This window comes from Neomonachus schauinslandi, chromosome 11 (assembly GCF_002201575.2).
Source record: "Neomonachus schauinslandi chromosome 11, ASM220157v2, whole genome shotgun sequence".
In the NCBI taxonomy this organism is placed as follows: Eukaryota; Metazoa; Chordata; class Mammalia; order Carnivora; family Phocidae; genus Neomonachus; species Neomonachus schauinslandi.
Window position 1 is genome coordinate 52,473,370 of NC_058413.1, and position 19,721 is coordinate 52,493,090.

At 45.2% G+C, this 19,721-nt stretch overlaps 2 protein-coding genes across 4 annotated transcripts in view; one reads left to right on the forward strand and one right to left on the reverse strand.

Moving 5' to 3' along the window:
* The window catches only part of CLPB (caseinolytic mitochondrial matrix peptidase chaperone subunit B), a 141,448-nt gene that overhangs the window by 67,090 nt on the left and 54,637 nt on the right, over positions 1 to 19,721 (reverse strand). For 2 of the 3 annotated variants that reach the window (XM_044919693.1, XM_021704737.1), the window contains one exon: positions 844 to 972. In XM_044919693.1, coding sequence (XP_044775628.1) covers positions 844 to 972 — 129 coding nt within the window. Of the gene's footprint in view, positions 1 to 843; positions 973 to 16,257; positions 16,348 to 19,721 lie in introns of all 3 variants that reach the window. The other variant, XM_044919692.1, reaches the window with a different exon arrangement.
* Positions 10,083 to 11,045, forward strand: LOC110593471 (heterogeneous nuclear ribonucleoprotein A1-like). The gene has a single exon (XM_021704735.1). The coding sequence runs from the start codon at positions 10,083 to 10,085 to the stop codon at positions 11,043 to 11,045; it is 963 nt and encodes a 320-aa protein (XP_021560410.1).

Genomic DNA, 19,721 nt, shown 5'->3' on the forward strand with positions numbered 1-19,721 from the left:
GCCATACTTATTCAGAGGCCTGGGCATGACACTCTAGGTAAGATGCTTCTCTTCCTACCCCAAGGCGAGGCCAGAATGGGATAAGGGGAAGTGGGAGGGAAAGTGACAGCTTGGGAAGTATCTGGCAGGGTGGCAGGTAACTCTGTACCAGACCTACATAGGATGAGCCCAGCCTGAATTGAGGGATGGCACATACTGCCCCTCCAATTAAACCAATACTCTCCAAAGGGAGGGTATTCAATCAGTGAACAAAGATTTATTGAGTGCTTACTGTATGCCAGGTACCGTACTAGGTGCTGGGGACAAATCAGTGGCCTTTAGGGAGTGAGTCAAGTTAGGGAGAAGGCTACTGAACCCACGAAAATAATTCCAGATTGTGACAAGAGCGATGATGGGAAAGAAGAGCATGCCATGATCCAGAGTAATGAAAGGGGCCTAATTTAGACTGAGGTGGGGGGATGGGATCAAGGAGAATGTCTTTGAGACCTGCATTGGTACAGACTTGAAGGGCCTCCCTCCTTGTTCTACTAGCCCTGCTCTGGAGGTGACAGGGGAGAAGAGAGGACAATTTTGGGGAGACGCACAATCAAGAAAACTCAGAGCATATGCAGATAGGCAGGATGCTGTGGTGTGTGACACACACGTAGGCAAAGAACGCATTCCAGCCATACGAAGGCAAATCACACATCCCAGAGCCACTCTCACGAGGTGGAGCCACCCTCGAGGCATTTCCAGCTTTGGAAGGGTAGCAGAGCTCTGGGGAAGCATGGATTTTCCAGAGTGGAGAGGCTGCCAAGTACTCTTTCCCTGCCAAACCCCAGCTCCATTCACCCATGCGCTCACCTCCATCAAGCAGCTCCTTGACAGTGCGGTAGTCATCAGCAAGGACAGCATAGTGCAGGGCTGTGCAGCCCTTGAAGCTGGCACGGTTGTTCAGCCGGTTGTTGAAGTCATCCTCTCGGGTGACCAGGACTGGGGGGACAGCAACACAAACCCTCCCATTAGCAACAAATGCCAGGAGCCACCAATCTCACCTTTCTCTTGGTGTTTTATTTCCCTCCCTCACTCATGTACATGCTTACTACACATATAATGCACCTACTATGTGCTGGACCATCCGTGCGGGGCAAGAGGGGGTAAAACAAGGCCAGTTAGTTCACAAATGTTTCCTGACATCTATTATGTGTTAGGATTCACTTGGAGACGCAGAAATGAATCAGATATGGTCTCTGACTCAGTCTGATGAAGGAAGCAGACAAAAACAGACGTGTAAAGTGCTATTTGAGATAAATGCTATATTAGAGTTATAACAGGATGATAGAAAGGCGGAGGGGAGCTTAGCTCAGTGTGGGCATGAAGAGAGTATCCCAAAAGATGAGAGTCTTGAAGGGTGAAGAGAAGTTATCAGGTGAAGAAAGAAGGCTAGGGGGTTGGCTAGGGGATGGTAGGTAGGTGAGAGAAAGAGGCTGTTCCTAGCAGAACAGTTACATACCCCTTTATTTTGAAGGTGTTCACAATCTAGTGAGTATTTAGAAGTATTTTGTAAAGAACTTTCTTAATTTTTAAAAGCCATTAAAAATTTGAAACCACAGAATAGTACAAAGTAGAAAAGGTATCAACACCTCAGCAACTCAAGAAACTACATTTAATATTTTGGTATCTCTCTCTCTCTATATATATGTATATATAAGCATGTATGTATATGTATCTCCTACATACAAATCCTACAAAGCACATATATATCTCTCATGCATATCTGTCCTTCAAAATTAGAGCATACTATATTGCAATTTTGTAATTTTTTTTACCTTTAATAATCTATTGTGAACATTTTTTTTTTTGAAGGTAAGAAGAACAGGCATTTCATGTAGTCAAAGAACCAAAAACCCCCAGTTCACTCTAGTGCTAATATTCATGACTCTCTCCAATTTAATACAGGCGCCTGGGTGGCTCAGTCAGTTGAGCATCTGCCTTCGGCTCGGGTCGTGATCTCGAGGTCCTGGGATCGAGCCCCACATGGGGCTCCCTGCTCAGCGGAGAGCCTGCTTCTCCCTCTCCCTCTGCCTGCCGCTCTGCCTACCTGTGCTCTCTCTCTGTCAAATAAATAAATAAAATCTTAAAAACAAAACAAAACAAAACAAAAAAACAAAAGAGCCTACGACTAGTTCCATCACTTTTATAGGACCCTCTGGGTTGGGTAACCACATATGTCCCGGTTCACCCTGGATGGGTCTGGTTTATGCCTACTGTCCTGGACAGTCCCAGTTTGGACAATAAATTGGATGGTTACCCCACCTCTGGGGCCCTGCCTTGGAGATGAAACCCCATAGAAAAATATTTATCCTGCACAGATAGGGTTTCTTTCTGCCTCATGTAGAAATTACTGGAATTACTGTCTTATGTTCTATCCTGAGCTGCATTTGTTGAGGGCAGAATTTGGGTCCTACCTACCTGTACCCTCTTTCCCCCCAGCCCATGGCACAGAGTCTGCAAAGGTAGACTCCTCTTACCTCCTGCTGGATAAAGGGTATAATTTAGTCAAGAGGTAACCTTGACTAGGTAGCTAAAAGTACCATACTATTCCTTCCTTCCTTCCTTCCTTCCTTCCTTTCCTTCCTTTCCTTCCTTCCTTCCTTCCTTCCTTCCTTCCTTCCTTCCTTCCTTCCTTCCTTCCTTCCCTCCCTCCCTCCCTCCCTTCCTTCCTAAGATTTTATTCATCTGACAGAGAGAGAGAGCACAAGCAGAGGGAGAGGGAGAGGGAGAGGGAGAAGCAGGCTCCCTGCTAAGCAGGGAGTCTGATGCGGGGCTCCATCCCAGGACCCTGGGATCATGACCCCAGGCTAAGGCAGACACTTAACCAACTGAGCCACCCAGGTGCCCCACACCATACCAGTTCTAAATCATTCTTTTCCAAGTGGTCATGGAATGGAGTCTATGTATTTCCCCTCCTGAGAAACTGGACCACCTATTTAACAGTTCCCCAAACCAGAAGACTGTCACGTCTCTTCCTAATACTAGCTGACATCACCTGCTGACCTTCTACTCTATGTCTGGCATGGTCACGCCACACAATCTATTTAATTCTTCCAACCACCTTATATAGTAGGTATTATAATTCCCATTGTACAGATGAGGAACAGAGGTCACATAGTGAGTGAGTAGTTGAGTGACGATAAGAACCCAGATCTAATCTGAGTGCTCTTCCTTTACATCATATCATGTTGTCACTCTAATTTTGCAAACGAGGGAATCAGAGCCCAGAGACCAGATATTCTGGTCTCAGCCTTGGTTCCTACTCCCTCTTCTTTCTCTGCTCAAATGAAGGTACAACACACTCTTGGTGGAACTTGCCTTAAGAGAGATTGGCCTGAGGTTTGTAGCTAGCCTCTGGTAAGTTAGCTTAGGTGGAAGCGTTTCAAGTGTTTGGCCAGAATGAAGTTGGTGGAGTGTGTAGGTGAAGAACAGACTTTCCTGTAGTTTAGTCAAACAAAGGTAGATCAGCTCTTCTGCACCACACAGAGGCTCTCCAGACTGACCACCTCCCCCAACCCCTGAGTGTTATCTGACCTTTCCCGGAGCAGGGAGAACAGGAAGAAGGCCTCTGAGTAGCTAACATATGAGTCCCATGTGCATCTGCATTTTTCCCATACGAGGGCTTTTTAGGACCTAACTCAGAGATTACTAACTCTTAGTCACAGTCTTATCAAATCATGGTAAGTGATCTTATTTCCAGCCCACTGCAGATCAGGAGAAACAAACAAGAAGGCTGGGGAGGAGGCTTCAGAATCCAGCAAATTGATTACAATCAAGTGCTGGCTAGGCAGGAAGGGAAAAGAACAGCACAATCAAAAGCTGAAAGAGGAAGTCATAGAATACAGCACCTCAAAAGCCCCTAAGGGCACCAAAGAACTGCCACATAGGACATTAACTGCTGGATATAATGATGAACCTGAGGAAAAGTAATAGTTGGCTCAAGAAAGCAGGAAGGATATAATCCATTTTATAAAGAAAACACATCATTCATTCAACAAACAACACTTACTGAGCATCACTGCATAGTGATAGCTTCTGGAGACATACTAATGAATAAGACAGGGTTCCTGACTTTAAGAAGTTAACAGTCTAATGCAAGAATCCGGAACAGACAAATTATAACACTGTTCCGTAAACACAACGACAGAGCTATACGCTGGGTGCTTACCATAAAAAGCAGATGAACTTAAGGAACATGGCTGGGGTTATTTGGTTCAGGGACAAGTGTCAGCAGAGTGCCAGCATCATAGCCCAGCTAATAAGGAATGTCTATGAGGAGGGTTCCTGCTCACCTCTGAGGTCTCATCTCTCAACTATCCCCTTCCTAATGTGCTTTCTTGCCTCTGAGGTTTTGCAAATACTATTCCACTGCCTGGAATGTTTTCCGCTCTCCCATGCCTTCGGTTGACTAACTCCAATTCATTTTAGGCCTTCTGATTAGAAGTCACTTCCTGCAGTGATTCTTCCTAAGTTTGAGGCAGTTATTCCTCCCAAGAGCTCCCCTAGCACCTTAGGCACCTCCCAATTACAGTATTTACTCTATTCTGTTGCAATCATCTGTTTACTTGACTATGTTCCCTACCAGACCAAATGCTCACTGAGGACAGGAAGTGTGACTGCCTTTATAATTGTATCTTCAGTGTCCAGTATGGTGTCTGGACATAAATATGGGCTTCACAAATACTTGTTGAATTAGCTAATGAATACACAATACATAAATAAAGTCCTAGTATTACCTTGTTTTAGAGTGTGGCTGTTAAATAAATAAGTGAGCTCAGGAGCCAGACCCTGGTGTTTGGATCCCAGTTCTGACTTTACTGACGGTATAATCTTGGGTAAATTACCTAACCTCTCTGTGCCAAGTTTCTTTATTGGTAAATAGAGATAACAGTAGCCTCTCATGGGATGTTGTAAGGATTAAACAAGACACTTTGAGTAAAGGGGCTTGGAACAGTGCCTGGCATACAGTACTCTCAGTAAATGTCAGCTATTATCCTTCCTGTTTGTGGTCTTGTGCTTCCAAAAGTGCATTCTCTCTGTGAAAAGTGGTTCCATTTGGGAAATCCTGCATACACTTTTCCCTTCTGAAAGGCACAGTGCTGAGTAAGAACCAGCTGTTTAATTTGGTATTAGTCAGCAGTTTCCTGTTTGACAGCCTCTTTCTACCTTGTCCTTGTTAAAATCCTGCAGTACCCAGAACACTCTTGGGGACTGAGTAGTGCATTACAATCACCTGTGAAAGAGCATTTTCCTTTCTTTCTTTATTTTAGAATAACCCTGTGATGTAGAAGCTGTTGTCATGTTACAGATGAGAAAACTGAAGTTGAGCAGGGTGCTGTAATCAGTTAGTGTGGGAGCTAGGACCTAGTCCAGGTCAGCTAGGCCCATTCTGTGCTCTTAGCAGTAAACCCTTCTCTTCACAACACCCAGTTTGAGAAGCCTGTCCCAGAAGATCTTGCTGAAGCCCCCAGATCATTGAGGTCATACTATTCTCTATCCAAAAAAAGTAGCTAAAGGCGGAAAGGAGGTGTGGGGAGTGGTGCAGCACGCGCCGTCACATATTTACTCACTCTCACCGAGGAAAAGTCAGTCAGTCCACGGAAGCTAAAGGGACTCAGCCAAGACCGGCTCACCAGCTGCCCACCAAGGTGGTCTTTTGAGGCCCCGTGTTTACAGCCGATCCTCAGCCACTGAACTGACCCCTTTCCCAATGAAGCCATTTACTAGCCTGTCTCCAGCACAGGGTGAGACGAACTCAGGCTCCTGCTTCTCCTCTAAGCCAGCCATCCGTGTCTCTTCGCCCCTCTGACCACAGGGAGATGACAACGCATCGCACTGTCATCCTTCTGCTCCCACCTCTGCCTTCTGATGGTGCAAAGTCTACGCCTGGGTGCTGTCGCAAGCACGTGCCTGATGTGCTATCTGCAGGATTCCCTGAAGTCAGCAGTGCCAAGGAGTCAGCAGGGGTGAAAGCAGTCCCCAAAGCCCATCATGTAGCCCTGGCCACTTGCCAGCCCTGCTGAAACTGCAAAAAAAAGTAACCGCCTCCCACAATGACAAACAGTGATTTAAGGTCTTAGAGTCCAGAATCTAAGCTCTGCCACTTACTAAGTTCTTCTAGCTGTAAAATGGGTATGATAAGAAATAATTTGAGAAATACTAAATATTTAAATACTATGAGAATCAAATCTGATAACAGGTTTATTTTTTTTTGATAATAGGTTTTTTTTAACATCACCACAAACATTTACTAATGCCACTCTCTCTCTTGGGTTAAGCACTGGGACACAGACATGAACCAGACATGGCACTTGTCCTCATTTGCAAAGTCTACTGGGGGAGACTTCGAAAAAAGGTGTATGAGGCAAGATGGGTGGTCTCTGGATAACAAAAGCTTGATTACTGCTGCCTTGTGCAGAGGAAAGACAACCCTAGTGACAAGTGCCACTCCCAGGAACTTGTGCCATCTAATGTCCTGGAGGGCCTAGCAGTGCCTTTGCCTTTAAAGATGTGAGTGTGTCTCCATGAGAGAGAACCTATCCGACTACTCTAACAGGTGCGAGAATAACCCCTTCCTTTTGTGCCGCATTTTATGGTTTAGAGAGCACTTCAATGTGATTGTTTCCTCACCCTAGGACAACTTAGGACAGATACTGTTTTCTCTATTCAACAGATTAAAGACAGAGGTAAAGAGGTTGGGTGGCCTGCCCAACCTGCACTGCTAACTGGTGGTGGACAGCACCAGATCCAGAGCCTGCCTGGCTCTGTCCTCTGTACTTCTCCATGCCCAGCTTCTGTCAGCGCCCACAGGCTCAAGCCTCACATAAACTAGGGTGGGCCGACCTAGCTTGAAGCTCAGGATCTGGGTTAAATTTTTATCAAGAGTCTTGGGGAAGAAGCCTCGGGGCTCTTTGCTTCCTCTCCCTCAAGATCTTCTGTATCTACTACCGCTTTAAAACCTCACTACAACCTGAGACAGCTGCCCTCCTGCCAGCGTGCACGGGCTACCTCGTCAGCTTCTGCGGGCGCTGTCACCTCTGCCTCTTGTGTTTCTCTTTGGGCAGAGGATGGGGCAAGAGGGAGACTCCCTGTGAGCGGTCACCATGAGACCATCCTCAGGGAGGGCAAGGCCCTTCATTTCCTTCCACAGCCTGGAAACCCCTCTTTCCTCTCCAAATCCTCCCTGTTCTTTCAAGTCCTGTCCAAGCCTCCTCTTCCAGGAAGTCCTTTCCCCCCAGCTCTGCCCTGGATGCCTGTTGTGTTGATTATGTGTACTCATTTACCAGTTAATTCTTTACTGTCCAACACCTCTTGCAATACTTTCTTGCATTAAAATTTCCCTCTGACTCCCCAGTTAGATCCTAGGCTCCTCATGGATGACAGTAACTAGTTCATAACATTTTCTGTATGTATTTCATACAGCATCACGTCAGTATTTTACACAGCTTCGGCGATGAACACACGAGAACCTTTATCCACCTGCCTGTCCATGAAACATACTACCACTGAGCAGCCTGGAACAGTAGGTGCTATGAGAGTCACACACACACACAGTCTGATGGCAGCAGAGGCGGGGCACACATCATGTGGCTTTGAGAGGAATCACCCAGGAGAACTGTCTTGAGGATGAGGGAGATCTTGCCAGGTGGAGACGGGAAGAAGGGCATTCTAGGAAAGAACGTGGTGTTTGCAAAAGCCAGAGGGTGAAGACTCCACTACCTCTCCCTTCAAGAAACTGAGTCTCTCAGTGAGCCTAGGGTGCTGTAGGCAGAGAGGAGGTCGCCCAGGGAGGCAGAGGCCTGACTCTTAGAGGGGTTTGGATTCTATCCTGAAAGCTATGGGCACACAATGGTTTTTTGTTAAGGAATTAAGCAACATGGCGAACAGCAAAAACAAGAGATCAGGAGATGAGAGAACTGGATTCAAAAATGACTCATTCACTAACTTGGAAGGCATTTCAATCCCTCTGTGCCCCAGACTATTTTTCAAGTTGAAGAGTTTTTTTCTACACCAATGGTTCTTAAACTTTATTGGGAACAAAATCACCCAGGTAACTTGTAAAAATTGTTGATTCTTGGGCCCCCATCTCAGCAATGTTCAGTAGGCAGGGCCTTGGGAATGTACCAGAGCAGCACCAAGCTAGATGGTCTCTGAGTGTCCTTCCCACTCTAATGTTCTTGTGATGAACATGAGAAAGATGCAAGGCTAGTCACACCCATCCCATTTCCACCTGCCTCGTCCTGCTCCCAGGAAGCTAAGGATGTCTGGGCATCAGAACACTCTTCTGAGGCCTCATGTTTAGAAACTTAGAGCAAACCCCCAGGACACTAAGCCTTGGGATGAGACCTCCAATATCTCACTTATACATCCTTCTGCCCCCCAGAATCCCAGTTGGAATTAGGTCCTTCTACACCATACACTCCTGTCTATCTCCTCATTCACCCACCAACCATTAATTAAGTACTTCCCATGGGCTGGGCCATGACCTCAAAAGCTTGTAAATGCTGCACATAACACTGGAAAAAAAATCTTTTATAAAATATCTCTGGCAGGAAAAGAGTTCAGAATTTTGAGTTGGAGAGAACCACATTTAATCCTGATGACTCTGGGAAGTTACTTCATCCTTCTGGGCCTCAAATTCATCATTGGTAAAATGGAAACATTAATATCTATGAACTGGGTTACTGTGAAAATCAAAGATGATGCGGTAGAGTCAGGGGCACAGGAAATGGCCAGTCCCTAGGAAACGGCCATTTTTCCAGACCTGGAGCTGTAATATATCCATATTCCTCTGTTTGACTTTCAGAGGCTTTTCCTACCTAGTCCTAGTTAATGTCTCCAAATAGACTTTCAACTACTCCCTTCCTGCTGTCAAAACCCCCGTAAGAGGACCCTGGTGATCCTACCATGAATCATCAGGAGGCAGCAGTGTGCATTAGAAAGAACAGAGGTCAGAGTGAGTGAGACTGAGGAGCAAAAGTCACTGTGAGATTTTGATCAAAATACTTAACATCTCTGAGAATTTGTTTCCTCATCTGCAAAATAGATATCATCACCTACCTTGCAAGACTCAATGGCAAACCCAATTAAAAAACAGATCAGGGAATCTGAGTAGATGTGCAAATGGCCAAAAGGCACATGAAAAGACAGTGAACATCATTAGCCATCAGGGAAACGCAAATCTGAACCACAACAAGAAACAACTTCATATCCACTAGGATGGCCAAAGTAAAAAAGATAGGCAGTAACAAGAGCTGGGGAGGATGCAGAAAAGCTGGACCCCTCCTACGTGGCTGGTGGGAATGTAAAATGGTGCAGCCTCTTTGGAAAACAGTCTAGCAGTTCCTCAAAAGGTTAACAGAGTTATCCTATGACCAAGCAATTCTACTGCTAGGTATAAAGTCAAGAAAACTGGGGTGCCTGGGTGGCTCAGTCGTTAAGCGTCTGCGTTCGGCTCAGGTCATGATCCCAGGGTCCTGGGACTGAGCCCCACATCAGGCTTCCTGCTCGGTGGGAAGCCTGCTTCTCCCTCTCCCACTCCCCCTGCTTGTGTTCCTGCTCTTGCTCTCTGTCAAATAAATAAATAAATTCTTAAAAAAAAATAAAGAAAACTGAAATCACTATATTCACACAAAAACTTGTACACAAATGTTCACAGCAGTATTATTCATAATAGCCAAATGTAGAAACAACCCAAATATCCCTCAACTGATGAATGGAGAAATGAAATTTGGTATATCCATTAACGAACTATTATTCAGCTATGAAAAAGGAATGAAGTACTAATACATGTTACAACATGAATGTACCCTGAAAACATGCTAAGTGAAAGCAGTCCAAAGATCATGTATTGTATGACTCCATTTATATGAAATGCCCAGAATATGCAAATCTTAGAAACTAAGTAGATTAGTGGCTGTCTAGTAGGAAATGAGAGGAAACGGGGAATGGAGTTTCTTTATGGAGTGATAAAAATGTTCTAAAACTGGCTCTCTGTCCGTGGACGCCACCGAGTAAGCATCGTTAAAGTCTCCCCTCCCACCGCCGTCATGTCTAAGTCAGAGTCTCCCAAAGAGCCTGAACAGCTGCAGAAGCTCTTCACCAGAGGTTTGAGCTTTGAAACAACCGATGAGAGTCTGAGGAGCCACTTTGAGCAATGGGGAATGCTTACGGACTGTGCGATAATGAGAGATCCAAATACCAAGTGCTCCAGAGGCTTTGGGTTTGTCACGTATGCCACTGTGGAGGAGGTGGATGCAGCCATGAATGCGAGGCCACACAAGGTAGATGGAAGAGTTGTGGAACCAAAGAGGGCTATCTCAAGAGAAGATTCTCAAAGACCTGGTGCCCACTTAACTGTGAAAAAGATTTTTGTTGGTGGCATTAAAGAAGACACTGAAGAACATCATCTAAGAGATTATTTTGAACAGTATGGGAAAATTGAAGTGATCAAGATCATGACTGACCGAGGCAGTGGCAAAAAGAGAGGTTTTGCTTTTGTAACATTTGATGACCATGACTCTGTAGACAAGATTGTCATTCAAAAATACCATACTGTGAATGGCCACAACTGTGAAGTAAGGAAAGCCCTATCTAAACAAGAGATGGCTAGTGCTTCATCCAGCCAAAGAGGTCGAAGTGGTTCTGGAAACTTTGGTGGTGGTCGTGGAGGTGGTTTTGGTGGGAATGACAACTTTGGTCGTGGATGGAACTTCAGTGGTCGAGGTGGCTTTGGTGGCAGTCGAGGTGGTGGTGGATATGGTGGCAGTGCGGATGGCTATAACGGATTTGGTAATGATGGAAGCAACTTTAGAGGTGGTGGAAGCTATGATGATTTTGGCAATTACAACAATCAATCCTCATATTCTGGACCCATGAAAGGAGGAAATTTTGGAGGCAGAAGCTCTGGCCCCTATGGTGGTAGAGGCCAATACTTTGCCAAACCACGAAACCAAGGTGGCTGTGGTGGTTCCAGCAGCAACAGTAGCTATGGTAGCAGCAGAAGGTTTTAATTACTGCCAGGAAACAAAGCTTAGCAGGAGAGGAGAGCCAGAGAAGTGACAGGGAAGCTACAGGTTACAACAGATTTATGAACTCGGCCAAGCATAGTGGTGGCAGGGCCTAGCTGCTACAAAGAAGACATGTTTTAGACAATACTCATGTGTACGGGCAAAAAACTCAAGGACTGTATTTGTGACTAATTGTATTACAGGTTATTTTAGTTTCTGTTCTGTGGAGAGTGTAAAGCATTCCAACAAAGGGTTTTAATGTAGTTTTTTTTTTTTTTTTTGCACCCATGCTGTTGATTGCTAAATGTAATAATCTGATCACGACGCTGAATAAATGTGTCTTTAAAAAAAAAAAAAGGTTCTAAAACTGACTGTGGTGATAGATGCACAACCCTTGTGAATATACCATAAACCACTGACTTACACACTTTTTAAAAAAGATTTGAGAGAGAGAGTGCGCGCATGCACGCACGCATGAGTATGAGTGGGGGGGGGGGGGGGGGGGGGGGGCAGAGGGAGAGAGAAAATCTCAAGCAAACTCCCGGCTGAGCGTGGAGCCCAATGCAGGGCTCAATCCCAGGATCCTGATATCACAACCTGAGCCAAAATCATGAGTCAGACACTCAACCAACTGAGCCAGGCCCAACTTACACACTTTACACTTACACACTTTAAAAGACTGAACTACACAGTATGTGAATTAGATCTCAACAAGGCTATTATATTAAAAAAAATGTATGTAAGGAGGTGAGCACACTGCTTGGCATGCAGTAGGTACTCAGTAATGGTAATAGATTTATTATTGTGCCCTTTCCTCTTCCTGATGCGACACTCTCACTCTGGCCAGAATTGCCTCTCACACTAGCACTGTAGAATATGTCAGGCTCATTGCAGGGCGCCCATTTCATACTCAGTAGAGAGTCACAGGTGAGTCCTGATGCCTAATATCCCAGGACTAAGAGTCTTTCTCCAATACTCAGATTAATAAATACATAACTCTTGGAGAAGTAAGCAAATAATAGCCTCCATTTATTGAGCACTTACTATGTGCCAGGTTCTGTGCTAGGAACTTTACAACTGTTTTCCTCCCAAGAACCATACTAGGCTCTTATTATTATTATTATTCCTATTTAATTAATGAAGAAACCATGACTTACAGAGTTATGTAGCTTGTTTCAGGTCACTGATATTCAGTGACCAAGCTGCTCTGTTTAGCTCCAGTACAAGCTCTGCTTGTACTCTTTTCTCTATGTGATTACATGACTTCATTATTCCTTTTCTTTATCTACATGTTACCCATCCTTTATAACTCAAGCAGTCTGATTTTCACTGATCTCCCTTTCCTCTATGCATTCAAGTAATATCTAGTTCACATCAAATTAGCTAACATTCTCTTTTACATAGCCTTATGTGTTCACAGCGTGCCTCATGTGTATATTCTTGAACATGGCAGGTGCTTGATAAATACTTCCTTAGTGAGGGGATGGTAAGCTTGTCTCCCCAAGAAGGAAATGGGTTCTTGAAGGATAGATACCGTGTCTTATAGATCTTTTTATCCTTCCTACAGAGATGGCACTCATGACCATCTAGGCTGGCCTATGGATGGAAGACGAGACCCTACTTGAAAATGGTTCTCACAGACACCACGTTTTCTGCCCATGGACTGGAAAATTTCTCAAGAACAGGACTCTGTTTATCTCTTTATTCCCTTCTAGTAGGAGCTCAGAAAAGGTCTGAAGAATTAAAGGGAGGACTAGTCAGCACTTACTCTACTGAAGGCACATTAAGGAGGGCAGCCTTCCCCTAAGGACCCCAAATTCATTTTCTCTCATCCCCATGAAAGGGAAGGGGGAGAACAGAAAGGTTGGAGCTTTAAGACGATAGGTTGTTGATCCTGCCTGTGATGCTAGACAGTGGCATCCTCTCTGGCCCAGGACCTCCCCCACATCCCCCGCCTTTTAAAAAAATATTTTATTTTAGGTACTCTCTACACCCAAAGTGGGGCTCGAACTTACAACCCTGAGATCAAGAGTTGCACGCTTCACCGACTGAGCCAGCCAGGTGCCCCCAGGACACCTTCATTGACCACAGACCCAGGTGGAGCTTTCCCACAGCCCACGTGTCACCTTCACACTATCAAATTCAAAGAGTGGGACAAACTCTTAAGAATGCGTTACTCTGCTGTCTGTAGGCCCATCAATACTCTGTTTGACCCTCCCCTTCTTCCCATCTCTTCTAAGTCTCACAGCAGTAACATGTCACAGCTATTTAGAGTCCCTCTGAGGTGGCCTATCACTACTCTGAGCTTAACTTCTCCCCACTGTCCCTGCTTTGCCCCCATCCCAACCAAAGCATCCCATCTTTCAGCTCCAGGGATCCTCCAGGTAGGGCTGGCAACAAGAGGAGGAGCCTGCCCTCTCTGCCTTTCAGTCAGTTATGCTACTTGGTTGGCCAAACTCAGTCCCTCTGTGCTCCCCATCTCTACACCTGCTTGCCTCTCCTCTGCCTTTTCTTCAAAATGTTAAAAACTCACAATAAAAAACAAATACAAAATGTTGTAATTAATAGCCAATTCCAAGCCAACCCAGCATCTCTACTAATAAACCTCAACACTTGCAAAAAGAACAATAAATTCTGCCTCTCTCTGGTTTTGAGGTGGTCTCTTTTATATCCAGTCCATGTGTGTATGTATGTGGGTAAGTGTGTCTACATATATATTTATTTGCCTTTATTTCCCATCCAGGGAGGGGCAGAATAATGAACTGCGTGCGTCAGGGAAGATGAATCTGAGATACTAGGGAGCAGTGCAGTAAAAAGATTAAAGTGTTATTATTGTTGTTTTTTTTTCCCCCATGGTCCATTGTGACAGCTCGACCGTCATCTGTAAAAAATGTCTCAGCGAGAGATAATCATCGGAAACTCAATAAAGCGTCAGGGGGAGCCTCAGCCCCCATCAATCACTGGGTGCCTGGAAAATTTCAGCCCTCTGTCTCCCTTCCTGCTATCCATATAAATGTCTCTAATATATTTTGTGTGGTGTGTGGGACCCATCCCTGATTTGGAACTTTTGATGAAAAAATATTTATACACAAAATATGTAAATCAGTTAAAAATCACAGGACTAGTTCTTCGCCACCCCATCCCACTTTTCCTTATTTTTATAAATGTATCAAATTTATTCTTTTTAATAAAACATGTCAACTAGTCTATCTCCCTCCCCTAGTCAAACATATATATATATATGTTTAGAGGGCTAAAAGGAGGGAAACAATTAGCCTAACTGGCTGACACATTTCACCTTGAAGCTGGCTAACACAAGCATGATGGATTGACAGTGCACTGTCCATCCTAGTGACTCTGGCAGCTGGCACCACTGAGAAATGAGATGTAGAACCACTGGCCCTGGAGGTGCGACAAGGCTGTGACAATGACGAGGAAGAGGCAGGGACATTATTAAAAATAATAACTTGCCCCAGCAGCTTTTGGCCTGGCAGATTCCCAAGCCCTCCCAAGCCTCTGGACAAGCAGAGGTTCTGGGCTAAGTGTGAGGCACATACAGGCTGCTATGGTTGTTGGGCTCTGTGTATGAGCAGGAGACAGTTCTGCTGGCATTTGGCTGCCTCTCTCTGCCTCAGTTTCCTTTAGTGCCTGTATCACAGGGTTGCTGTGGCACACCGTATCAGTCCCTGTTACCTGCTGCTGCGGTGGTCTTATCATCGCCATCCTATTACCACCTCCCCTGCTTCTCCACCCTGGAAGGGATCCACTCCTGTAGTGACCTCTCCTCTAGAACCTTCAGAGCCCCTCTCTGTCTAAAGGACAAAGTCCAAGCATCTTGATCTGGCCCCAGTGCACTAATGCCGAATCTTTTGTTCATTACTCTTCAAGATAAATCTGCTGTGTAGATGCTTCACCTGAACAAGTTCACTTAACAGCCTGACACACGTTTTTCTGTTTCCCATGTGTTTGGGATATAACACACCCCTTCACACCCAACTGTACCCACCTACGGGCCCTCCATAAAACTTTCTTATACTTTGGGGCTCAGATACCATTTTATTTCCCTGACTGCTTCAACCAGACATTCTCTTCTCTGAGCTCTGGTAGTCCTTGTTATCTGTACCTCTGACTGAACACTTGTCAAATACTGTCTTGGTCAAGTCTTCAATCTTTATTATTATTATTAATTAATTTTCTTGCTAGTATCTTACACATTTGCAATACACCTTGTATTTTCTCAAGTGCTTTCATAAGTACTTCAATTTGATCTTTATAATAAGCCAATGGTGTAGGAAATATTCTTCCCTACAGATGCAAAAATCAAGTCTCAGAGAAAGAGAAATGCCCAAAGTCATACAGTTTGGTGATGGCTAAGCCACTCCTCTGACTCTAAATATGTTTGGCTCTCTACAGACAACAGTTTGCTACCACTGAAAAGCATTTGGAAGGCCATGTCAAAGAGTCTGAATAAAGTTCCACAAGAGTATGATGAGGATAATGATGATGATAGAAAGACAGAAATTTACATTAGTGGAATTCCTTCTATATTCTAGGTTTTAGGTTAGGGACAAATATGCTATCTCTAACTCTTCTGATAACCTTCATTTTATTTATTTATTTTATTATTATGTTCAGTTAGCTCCGGGAAACAAACTGATAACCTTCCTAAGTAAGGAGACAGAGGCTCTGAGAGGTGCAGAAAATCGCTGCAGGTGTCATAGCTATTATGTGTTCTGTACGACCTATAATACCATGGCATGAGCACATAACCTCGCAAGGAGTGAAGCTTAAAGTGGCAAAATAAGGTCTCTTCCAGGGAGAAGGCCCAGATGAGTTTTTAAAAGCAGTTCAAGCCCATGGCCAGAACTAACATCTGTAGTCTAGATCATGCTACTCAAAGACTGGAGAGCTGTGAGAAATGCAAAATCTTAGTTCCCACTCCAGAGCCACTGAATCAGAATCTCTGGGGGTGGGGCCCAGGAATCCGTGTTTTAATAAGCTCTTAAGGTGATTCTTATGTCCTTGGGAGCATAATTACTTCCATCTAAATTTATGCTCTCCAAGGGCATACATTCTCTCTGCTGTCCCTAGGTAGAGCTGGGCACACGGTGGGTGCTGAGCAGTTAACTTATACTGAATAGATGAACCAGGATGAGATGACTCCCTGGCATGTCCTGGGGAAGGGGAGAAATATTATAGAGAGCCGTTCCATTACCGCCAGTGGGAACTCCTAGCCATCTCCTGAACTCCAGGGCACTTGTCCACTGGTTTGTGATGCGCCAGCTTGCACCGTCCTGTCCCCCATCTGAAGACACAGAGATGGGGAGGTCAGCTGGAGCAGGCCAGGACCCGCAGCCCCTGGAGCTGTGGGAAGGGGACTGCCCAGACTGTTGGGGTTGGCCTTGGGAGGTAGAGCCTGGCAAGTCAGGCCCTCTAGCCCCAGAAGGTTCCTATGCCAACCCAGCTTCTACATGACTCATCTTTATTCAGCCACCACTTGGAGCTAAGAAGAGAAGCTGATTTATATCCTGTTCTCACCATGTTTCTGCCGTGTTTTATTGTTTTAATTGTACATATGAGAGGCACTCAGAGTGCTCGCTTGCGTTTCTGACAGCCCCAGACACCCAATGTTTATAACAGTTACTTACAAGCAGCCTGCGGCATCCCTGGCTGGGCAACTTGTTTACTGTTACCATGCATTTATTGTCTCCTCCACCTGAGGATTGGGACCCACCACCCATCCGCCAGCCACAAGTGGAACTCTCCTGGAGTGGGCATGGATGGGGATCAAGGCACTGAATGGAATGTGGTCAAGATCAGGGAGTGACTTGGTAGAGAAGCAGCAGTGATCTCCACGCTCCCCTCTCCACATGTGTCCCCTCTATGTGCCTTTGCTCAAGCTGTGCCCCTGCTTAGAACAGCTTTTCTTTTCTCACTTGCTTTCTGGCCTCCAAAACTCAGCTCAAATCCCACTTATAAGTACATCACTTGTTCTGATGGTGAGCCTAAGGCTTCTAGACCTTAGAAATCACATGGCTGCTGGGCGCCTGGGTGGCTCAGTTGGTTGGGCAACTGCCTTCGGCTCAGGTCATGATCCTGGAGTCCCGGGATCGAGTCCCGCATCGGGCTCCCTGCTTGGCAGGGAGTCTGCTTCTCCCTCTGACCCTCCCCTTCTCATGCTCTCTCTCTCTCTCATTCTCTCTCTCAAATAAATAAATAAAATCTAAAAAAAAAAAAAAAAAAAAAGAAATCACATGGCTGACAGGGGCCTTGGAAGCCATATTATCCAATGACCCAGGGCAAGAATCCCCTGTACAGAATCCCTGACAGGCAGACATCCAGCCTCTGTCAATGCTCCTTGAGTGATGAGCTGCTCAGTACCTCCAAGGCAACTTTACACGGACTGAAAATCCACCTCAATAGAGATGTTCTTCATCAAATATCATCCTTCACATGATGCTTTACTTATCTCTAGTCATCCTAACAACCCTGTATGATGGGTATTGTTATCCCTATGTTACAGAGGAGAAAACAGAAATTCTAGAACCTTAAATCACTTGCTCAAGATCACACAGCTAGTAAGTTACAGAACTTAGACAAACAGAGCTTAGATAACTGCCTACCACTGACATCTGACCTTTCTCCAGGACACCATTATACCTCTCAAGATGCCACTCTTGGGGGCTGAAAAGGATGGACAGAACAGTCAGGCCAACACAGTTTCTATGCCAGGCATTCCTGTGTCACTTGCACCAGCTGACCTGCCCTCTGCCCAGAAACCAACCCTGACAAGGGCAGGGAATACTGTAATGTGCCCAGCAGGCTTCTTGCTAAGGAGCAATGGCCATATGTAAATCAGAAGGGTTTTGCTAGGAATGGGGCAACCGATGATAAAGTATCAGAAAGGAGGTCACAGAAGTTTCTTTCCTTTCTAGACCATGCCTGTTCTGAGCAGGCAGAACAGACAGAGCCTCTTTGAGAGAAAACAAGGCAACTTCTCTGATACCTTCGGTACCTTTGTTTGGATCCTCTTTCTTCTTTTTTTTTAAAGATTTTTTTTTTTTTTTAATTTTACAGAGAGAGACACAGCGAGAGAGGGAACAAAAGCAGGGGAAGTGGGAGAGGGAGAAGCAGGCTTCCCGCTGAGCAGAGAGCCTGATGTGGGGCTCGATCCCAGAACCCTGGGATCATGACCTGAGCCAGAGGCAGACACTTAACGACTGATGCCCCTGGATCCTCTCTCTTCCTCACACCTTAGATGCTGTACCCTGAGTGAGGAGCTTGTCCCCGCACCTCTTACCTTCACTCTTTTCCTTGGACAATTTTAGTCACATCCACTGTAGTCACTACCAAGCTAATGCTGGTGACTCCTTTTTTTTTTTTTTAAGATTTTATTTATTTATTTGACACAGAGAGACACAGCGAGAGAGGGAACCCAAGCAGGGGGAGTGGGAGACGGAGAAGCAGGCTTCCCATTGAGCAGGGAGCCCAACGCAGGGCTCCATCCCAGGACCCTGGGATCATGACCTGAGCCGAAGGCAGACGCTTAACCAACTGAGCCACCCAGGTGCCCCAGCTGGTGACTCCTAAATCCCTATCTCCTGCCAGACTTCTCCTTTGAACTCCATACCCACACATCCAACTGTTAAACCAAATCAGAAATCGGGATGTCACCATGAAATGCCTCCTTTTCCATCAATTCCCACATTCTGCTAAGAACTCAACCTCTTAATATTTTTAACATCTAATTTCTCAATTTCCAAAGATCACTTTTAGGAATCCCCAGAAATTATAAGTGCATTTTGGGGGAGAGGAGCATAGCTTCCCAACCAATTCTCAAAGGGGACCATCATCCCCTAAAGGTCAAGAGCCACTGCTAATCTCTCCCCTTCAATTTCATCCCTCACCCCATCAGAATAACCCATCTAAAATGCAAATGTAAACTGACACCCCTTGCTTAAAATCCTTCAATGACCTTCAAAAACAGTGTGAGCACCCTAGAACTGTCCTACAATGTCCTTATCATGCGGAACCCTGCTTCCCTCTCTAGTCTCACTTCTTGCTATTCTCCTCAGCACTGTGGCAGATGAGTCCACTTGTTGTCACCCACCCACCCCATGTCTCTGCATGTGTTGTTCCTTCTACCCAGAAGATCCATCCCTCTTAGTCTGCCTGGCAATCTCCCACTCATCCTTAAGACCCAATTCAAAGTCACTTACACTATGACACTTCCCAGACAGCAGCCTGCCCTCAGGTAGAGCTTATCACTGCCTATGTCAGTGCTATCTCCATTCTTTGTACATCTACCTTTGCATTATCACTCTGTACTGTGGTATCTTGTTCGTAGGTCTGTCTTCTCACTTGACTGGGAACACTGTTGAGGGCCTAGACCATGTATATTCATTTCTACATTCCCAGCATCTGGCAGAGTGCCTGACACTCAGTAAATGCATGTTGAATTATAAAGAAATAAAACTAACGAGCAATTACAACTGTAGAGCACTTTACAATTCACACATCACATACTTTATCTCTTGATGTTCACAATACTGATAAGGTAGAAAAGGGATATATTACTGGGGTTTAGGGAGGTCCTGCCAAGGTCACAAATGACAACTCACCACCTCCTTTCAGTACTGAGCACAGTATAAGGCCCACAGAAATATCTATTAGAAATTT

What these genes read in the sequence shown, in the direction of transcription:
- LOC110593471 (XM_021704735.1), top strand. Translation starts at nt 10,083, where the DNA reads ATGTCTAAGTCAGAGTCTCCCAAAGAGCCTGAACAGCTGCAGAAGCTC.